Raw genomic sequence first — 8,741 nt, forward strand, 5'->3', positions numbered from 1 at the left:
TCTTAATAATTTTCAGGTCCATATAGTCATTTCGTATTAGATTGGATAATTTTAGGAAAAAATCTTAGTGATATTTAACACCCATCCCTTTCCTAATTTTGTTTGAAATGAAATTGGTTTGAATTTGGACAAATCACAGCAGACCAACTTGTACCAAAATACTTAAATTTAGAACTTGTTTACTATTTGTATGTTCTAGGATTAGTTATGATTTAGGTGTGGGAATTGGAGGTGGGGGGGGGGAGGAAGCAGGTTTACCTATGAACCTGACACTAAATTTGCTAGATTTAAATTTTGGAACACGATTACGTAATGAGCATTTTTTTGCAATTTACGTATATGCTCACAACCAGTTGTTTGTACTATAGAATCTGAGCTCTTTTTTGAAAAAATACGATTTACCTCTTCTACAAATGAAAAATTTACCTTGGACTTCATTAGTAGGTATATTCTTGAAAATATGTATACTTTTGTAAAGATAGATACGTAATTTAACTTTGTATGTAGGTAATTTAAATTTAGATATACCTATGCATTGTAAATTAAATAGATATTAATTTAATTGTATCCACACATTTTGTTTGTTTTGCTCTATAATAATATATTTATACATTCTTCCATTTCTCTTGATATCTCAGAGGTCAACGCTCGCCTGGTAGGTAATTAGCTGGTCTTGGGTTCAAACCCCTGTCAAGGCATAGAATTTTATCCTCAATATTATTTGCAAATTCAACCAATAGTAGTAGCTTATTGTTGGGTGAGAGATACTTCTCAATCCTATTCAAGCACTATAAAAAACCCTTATTTTATCATTTTACATACATGCCTACATTTATAAAACCTATACTTGTATTCATATGTATGGAACAAGTTGAGAGTACCCAATGAAAAGACTGAAAATTTTGAGAAAGAAGAAAGAAAAATAAACAGGTATTATTAAATAGGGCAAAAATTTGTCTTAAGTCCCGGTCATAGTCACAATATTGCTATAAAGTTGGTGTCATAGCATGAGAACTTTGGTTAGTCATCCATAACATAGATATTATTATGTCAGTGATGACTAAATTTCACGCTACGGCAATGTACAAAGTTTAAATGGTAGGTTCTGTACTGATTATTATTTATCTTTCATTTAAACAGTCGAACAGTGACTGTAGATCTAAGGTTATAGATATGGGTAATCGTTATAAGATAGGTGATCACCAGAAGTATGTTATTTATTTTATCACAGAAATATTTATTTATCATTTGTACTGAACTATGTAAAAATCAAATTAGTCTTATGAGCATTATTTTATTAGCAAGAACTTTGTTTTAGCTTTGTTCAGTCTACTAGTTGGCATTGAAGAAGGAAAACAATATTGGATTGAACGTGCTTATGCATAAGTACAAAACTTATCTGTGACGCAGAAAAACTGTCTTCGCATGTCATTTTGTTTATAATATAGGTTGCTTCCAAATTTAATTTTGTTTATTTAAGGAGGAAGAATATCATGATTAAAAATCACGTATGAAAGAGATATGAACATGGGAATAATATTTAATTGAAATAGATACCTATTATTTATTTATATACTTACATGCTAAAAAAATAACTATTTTAATTTTTCAGGCACACATTTTCGTCAGCCGCGCTTATATTTCGACATTTATTGTTCACAGACTATTTGTAAATGCAGCGCGAACTTGCGCCACTGTCTTCAAGGAACCATTAGTCCTCCTATAGTTTATAAGGTTATTGTGTCCACTTATAGTTACTGCAAACGTTTGGTGGCACGTTATATGTATAACTCAAATCACTGCTATACAGGGTGTTCATTTCTACTAGGTCAGAAAAAATTGTGACATACCCGGGACCCCTATGGTTTTGCCAGTTTAATATTTTATTTCAGTGGAAGATCTCGTACTTTATTGGTCGTATGCCGAAAATAATCTACATTTGACCTTACAAATACAAGATCTTTTCAAATGAAACTTTGAGCCAGCAAAACGTAATAGTGGTTCCAAGGGTATTTTCCTAATACTATTAATTTTATTTATTGTTAGAATCTAATTTTATTTTTCGTTGTCTAGTCCAATAAACAGCGACCCATCTCGTATTATTGTTTTACCTAATATCTCTTAGTTTGTCAAAACTAATTTCGTCCTTCTGTCTTTCCACTATCCTTGGTCACTTGTTTTTACTCTCCAATGTTGAAACACCCTGTATTTATTTTTCCACTTTTATATTATATTATTTTAATTTCTTTTTGTTGTACTTTTATTTTTTTAAGAAAGTTATGTGTTATACACAACTTTTTCACGACTAAATTATTTCGAAAAAGATAGAGATAGTTGATGTTTACAAGTGTACTGTGCTGTAACCAAAAAGTTATAAAAGTTTTTTTTTCACACTTTAAGACATAAGTTAAATATTTATATCCATAATAACTATTTATGTACGAGAGTATATTCTCATCATGTATAAATAATATGTAATTTGTAGAGGTTATAGAAGAATACCCTTTTTTTTTTTTTTTTTTTTTTTTTTCACACTTTAAGACATAAGTTAAATATTTATATCCATAATAACTATTTATGTACGAGAGTATATTCTCATCATGTATAAATAATATGTAATTTGTAGAGGTTATAGAAGAATACCCTTTTTGGAGTCCGCTAAACTCATACTTACATAAGGAACGATTAATAAGTACGGTACCCGTAGGTCTAGTGTTGAAAATATCAAGGGGCGAAAAAAAATGCATGGCTCTTTTCCCTGTGTAGAGTGCGAAGTGTTTCCTGGAATGGACCCCAGTCCCTAACACAAAAAGTAAAGAATACCGAGAGTGTAGGGGTGTGAATCTGTGAATGTAGTTTTACTAATTTCGTAAGGAGTTAGGTGCTGACTTTAAACCCACCGTTACGTTAGCGTAAGCCTCAATCCCCTAAAATGTTGTTACACTTCTTACTTGGTCTGTGTCTAGCCATCATAGTATGTTATTCCGACGACATTACGTAAAGAAAGATCAAGAAAAAAATAATATAGATTTATAATTATGTAGGTACACTATTTTCATTTCCTTTGTTATTGGTTGATACCTATTTGTACGAGTCTTCAAGTTTCGAGTCGAATCGGCTGGAAGAATCTTGAAAGTTCAGGGTTCCGCAAAGATGTTCACCTTTTGAAAAGGGTTCCGCGGGCCAAACTAATTAAGAAACACTGATGTAGGTACACTATTTTCATTTCCTTTGTTATTGTTGATACCTATTTGTACGAGTCTTCAAGTTTCGAGTCGAATCGGCCGGAAGAATATACCTAATATTGTTACGGAAAACACTCAAATCGTACTATTTTCTGTTCTTCCATTTCTGGGGATAGAGTGTAAATTTTAGGTCTAAATCTAAAGTCCTGAGAAAAGCCAACTCTTTTTGAGCTTTTTCATCAAAGTTTTGACGTTAAATAATATAACGGCCAAACCGTACATTTCTCGAGGTCCGGCGCGCGGACACTTTTCATCGTCATACATTATGGAAGCTGTCTGCAAAATTTGAGCGACCTGTGGCTAAGGGTAAAGTCGTGAGAACCGCTAGTTCCTTTTGAGCTTTTTCCCTGTATAGCCTCAAAAATAGCGGAACTTTAGTCCGGAATAACGGCTGAACCGTATCTTCTGGAAACAGGGCCAAAGGATATGCTTTTGATCTACATAATTTATCGAATCTCTGTGCCAAGTTCGAGCGACTTTGGCTGAAATTTAAAGGCCTGAGAATTGCCAACTCTTTTTGAGCTTTTTCAAAGTTTTGGCGTTAATTAACGGCCGAACCGTTCATTTTTCGAGACCCGGCCCGCGGGCACTTTTGATCGTCATGCATTATGTAAGCTGTCTGCAAAATTTGAGCGACCTTTGACTAAAGGTAAAGTCGTGAGAACCGCGAACTCTAACTATTTATGTACGAGAGTATATTCTCATCATGTATAAATAATATGTAATTTGTAGAGGTTATAGAAGAATACCCTTTTTGGAGTCCCCTAAACTCATACTTACATAAGGAACGATTAATAAGTACGGTACCCGTAGGTCTAGTGTTGAAAATATCAAGGGGCGAGAAAAAAAAATGCTTGGCTCTTTTTCCCTGTGTAGAGTGCGAAGTGTTTCCTGGAATCGACCCCAGTCCCTAACATAAGGCCTCTGAATAACGGCCTGATAACTGTCATCCCGGTGAACTGTAGTACGTTCATAGAAAGCTGTGTAATATTCACTGTTTTTTTTCTACTATTGGTCAAACTGCTTCGTTTTTTTTTTGTTTACTTTTGGTAAACCTGCTTTGATTTTTGATAATCGATGAATAGCGGGAACTTTTGAATTGAGCTTTTTCAACTTTCATCAAATTAATGGTTGGGTGAGGAAAAGTTTCATTTTAACTATAATCTGTATGAATATCTATTAAAATTCGAGTAATTTCTGGGGATAGAGTGTAAATTTTAGGTCTAAATCTAAAGTCCTGAGAAAAGCCAACTCTTTTTGAGCTTTTTCATCAAAGTTTTGGCGTTAAATAATACAATGGCCGAACCGTACATTTCTCGAGGTCCGGCCCGCGGACACTTTTCATCGTCATACATTATGGAAGCTGTCTGCAAAATTTGCGCGACCTGTGGCTAAGGGTAAAGTCGTGAGAACCGCTAGTTCCTTTTGAGCTTTTTCCCTGTATAGCTCCAAATAGCGGAACTTTAGTCCGGAATAACGGCCTAACCGTACCTTCTGGAAACAGGGCCAAAGGATGCTTTCGATCTACATAATTTATCGAATCTCTGTGCCAAGTTCGAGCGACTTTGGCTGAAATTTAAAGGCCTGAGAATTGCCAACTCTTTTTGAGCTTTTTCAAAGTTTTGGCGTTAAATAACGGCCGAACCGTTCATTTTTCGAGACCCGGCCCGCGGGCACTTTTGATCGTCATACATTATGGAAGCTGTCTGCAAAATTTGAGCGACCTTTGACTAAAGGTAAAGTCGTGAGAACCGCGAACTCCTGTAGTGCTTATTTATACTGCTTGCATAGGACTGAAAAGTCCCTTTTTCTCCAGCAGTAGGCTACTACTATGATTATGGTCATATTCTCAAATTATATTGAGGATAAAATAAATTTAAATAAAAATATCAAAAATACTGGGGGGGGGGGTAATAAATAGCAGTTCAAAATACCAGAAAGAAATGAATGGAGTTAATATAGACGTGTAGATAGTAAAGAAACATAGAAGAAAATGGACAGAGTTAATATAAAAAAAAGATCATCACTGTGCCAACTATGGAAATTCTGTTAGAAAAGCCGTTTCAGATCAAAACGGACTTCATAAATAAATAAAACTTTCGGAAAGTTTAATAAATATTAAATTTGGTAACCTCTATATTTTATAAAACAAGAAAATATGTCTTTGGATTATTGTAAAGAATTCGTAATACATTCTCAAAAGAATCGAAGGTGTAGTGTTTAAGTTTCAGTTAGCAGTTTCTTTTGATGTTTCTGCAAATGACTTCAAAAATGATTTTTAAGGACGTAGAACTTTGTTAGTCAAAATTAGGTTAAGATACTTACTTATATCTACAAAATTGTAGGCGTGAATATTATTTGGCACATTAAAGATTAGGAATAGAGAACTAGTACTAAATAAAGGACACTAAATGACTATTCTAGTAGGTATAGTATTTTATAGACGGGTGGAAATTGGTAAAATAATTGGTTTGATTATAACAATTAATGGAGAGTTCAATAGTTGAGGGGAACCTGAAATTTGCATAAAGACTGTAAACATAGAGCTTTACAAAATAAATCACATCAAGAAGAACACCGTTTTGCTGACGCAAAAATGACGACCGGTCTATATCTAAACATTCTAGCGTACTTTTAGGATCAGAAAGTTTATGTACAAGATTTTAGAGATTCTTTTAGTTCACATTTCAAATAAATACGATCACATACAACCAATTAGTAAAATTAAGCAAAAAAGTCCTAGTCTCATTTTTCTTCTCTCTTCATAAAAAAGTAGATATAGGCCAAGTTTAAGGATAATACAAGGAGGATTTGACAACATAAAATAAATAATAATCTATTCTAAACGAACTACATAGATCATAATATTCCATATAAATATTATACGTTCATAAAATGAAAAATGGACACCTAGTTCACACGAATATCTTAATGTATGGAATGCATTCAACGAGATTTCAGAAGTTATCAAAAAGTTTCATCCCATTACGCATTTAAATGAGGAAATAAATAAAATAATATAAATAACCTTTTTGATATATTAGCAGTAAAAAATACAGTTAAACTTGTGTCGTTTAAGCCTTCTTTTCCAAGTCAATTGCTGAAACAAAACAAAAAGTGAAAATTCAATTAGATATACATAAAATCCAAAAGTATTTTATAGATGATATATTGATACATTAGACGCTCAATCTGTTTTCCATAACATATCTGCTTCGACAGCACAGTGATTAACGCCCTCACGGGTTCGACCCCTACCGAACTCCTATAAGTTTACCTTCATTTGTTTGAGAATTCGGCTTCATTAATAAATAATAACGCTAAAATAGAAGATACATTATCCCAAGTTTTCACTCACCTTCCTTGGTAGGCAAAGGGTTCTTTTCTACCGTCTCGGTGTGTTTCAATTTGCCGGTGTCAAAGTTCTCAATGCCGGAAATCAGTTTCTCTTTACTTTTCTTATCCTCATACGAAGTACATTTTGAAATGGGTTTCTTTGGTGATGGTGGTGGTTCGTATTATTTGTTGAACTTCTATTGTAAAGTTCGTACCTTTTTAGTACCTAAAAGAAATTTAACAAATAATTCGAAGTATACTACAGTAAGTGGCTGTAAGAAACTATGGATAAAATATTTCTATAATAAATATTATTATTAATAATAATAATAATAATAATAATAATAATAATAATAATAATAAAAAACTTATAACTTACCATCTTTGTCGGGCAAAGGATTTTTCTCCTGGGTTTCTGCGTGCTTGAGCTTGGCAGTATCAAAAGCTTCTACTCCTTCAATCAGGGCGTTGTGGGTCTTCTCAGCTTTTACATCTGGAAAAAACAAAAGAAAAACAACATTAATACATAAGTACGTACTCCATATACATACAATGTAAACTTTAACCCCCGGATTAATAAGCAAGGTCGTTCACATAGGGGATCCCATTTGCCACGGCCCCGAAACCAGATTTTTCCTCCAGAAAGAAAATACGAGGAGGGGCCCATTTGCGGAGTTTGCCCCGGCTTTGGTTAGACTGTAAACAGACCTGTGTATACTGTATATGTTCTCAGAGTCTCTGTGGGTGAAAATATCTTTCCATTCAAAATAATAGTCTGAGTATGAATCACTGGCATACATCCCAGCCCTTCAGCCCTTGCAGTGTGGTGTTGGAGGGGGGGGCTGTTAATCTACAGATCACCATTTCAGTACGTTAAAAGCAATGGAAAAAACTATGTACTTCTTGAGATAATTAGGATAGGCCCTCCAGAAATCAATTCATTCTTCAAAACGAGCTGTGTGGATTATATTAATTTGGTTTAATTTCATTCCAGGTTTTAATGATGGTTGCACCTCTGTTCCTGATCATGATTCTGCCTAGACTAATGAATGATCCAGAAACAAGAAAAGAAATGGAACAACTGCAAAGTATGACAAAATTAGATGTACCAGAAATGTCAGAGATGTTAACAAGTTATTTTGGTGGTGCACCTAAGAAACCCAAGGCTGCAGTTAAAGCCAAGCCAAGTTCTAGCAAACAGGCCAATGCAAACTAGGGCTGATCCTACTAGTTGTGATGTTTTATAAAGACTGCCTCTTGATAAATTGCAATATTTTCTTCATAACTAGGTAGGTACATGTTTTATCAGCTCACTATCACAAAATTTAAATAAAAATAGGTAGATACTACTTACTTTGCAAAATTTGCAAATGGTACTATTGCAAAATTATGTGTGTTGAACATTATTCTTTTGTGGTGTTTTGTCAATTTGTACTGACAAGACTTGAGGGATAGATACAAAGATGTTGACAAAATTAAATATTGTCCCTAAAAAATAGGTACAACCAATATCAAAGTCCAATTTTTGTTATAAAAGGGAAAAAAAAAAAAAAAAAAAAAAAAAAAAAAAAAACGAAATAAAATTAATATATTCCCTTTTTCAGAGCCTATACCGAAAAAAAGATATACAAATGAGTTTTCTTGACCCTAAACTTCACACATGAAGGGTTCAGGACAGCTTTTCATCGTTGGCCACAAAAGTTCTCGAGTGGTCAAGAGCGCCGACCCGGGTTCGAATTCCGGGCGGGGCGAAATTTTTTCCACCAATTTCTTTTCGTTCCAGAATAAGCATGGATGTAAAAGATGTACTTTCCCTGAAGCCTTACTGAGGTCAAAGCAATTTGGTCCATCGAGTCACAAAACATTTGTATCAACTGTGGATATATTAGACCGAATTTAGGACCTCAAATCAAGTCGTGGAATAACGCAAGTAAGTTGCCAGTTTCTTTACTTTTCTTATCCTCATACGAAGTACATTTTGAAATGGGTTTCTTTGGTGATGGTGGTGGTTCGTATTATTTGTTGAACTTCTACTGTAAAGTTCGTACCTTTTTAGTACCTAAAAGAAATTTAACAAATAATTCGAAGTATACTACAGTACGTGGCTGTAAGAAACTATGGATAAATTACGGAATGATCTGATTCACTGATAGTTCTTGG

The 8,741-nt window shown here is 33.8% G+C and overlaps 1 protein-coding gene across 1 annotated transcript; it reads right to left on the reverse strand.

The window, feature by feature from the left end:
• Positions 1-5,149: 5,149 nt before the first annotated feature.
• On the reverse strand, positions 5,150-7,445 carry LOC103524312 (thymosin beta). Its single transcript, XM_017449559.2, has 4 exons — positions 7,376-7,445; positions 6,961-7,074; positions 6,604-6,717; positions 5,150-6,345 (listed from the first exon to the last, which is right to left on the reverse strand). Exons 1-4 carry the CDS (start codon positions 7,443-7,445, stop codon positions 6,320-6,322), a joined length of 324 nt encoding a protein of 107 aa, XP_017305048.1. The 3' UTR covers positions 5,150-6,319.
• Between the last annotated feature and the right edge of the window lie 1,296 nt (positions 7,446-8,741).

The sequence above is a fragment of the Diaphorina citri genome, unplaced genomic scaffold (genome assembly GCF_000475195.1).
Source record: "Diaphorina citri unplaced genomic scaffold, Diaci psyllid genome assembly version 1.1 scaffold92, whole genome shotgun sequence".
Classification (NCBI taxonomy): Eukaryota; Metazoa; Arthropoda; class Insecta; order Hemiptera; family Psyllidae; genus Diaphorina; species Diaphorina citri.

What these genes read in the sequence shown, in the direction of transcription:
- LOC103524312 (XM_017449559.2), bottom strand. Translation starts at nt 7,445, where the DNA reads ATGGTGATCTGTAGATTAACAGCCCCCCCCTCCAACACCACACTGCAA. An exon ending in GCTGAAGGGCTGGGATGTAT is followed by an intron (nt 7,075 to 7,375) that starts GCCAGTGATTCA and finishes TGTTTTTTCCAG; the next exon opens with ATGTAAAAGCTGAGAAGACC. An exon ending in CCCTTTGCCTACCAAGGAAG is followed by an intron (nt 6,346 to 6,603) that starts GTGAGTGAAAAC and finishes GTTTTGTTTCAG; the next exon opens with CAATTGACTTGGAAAAGAAG.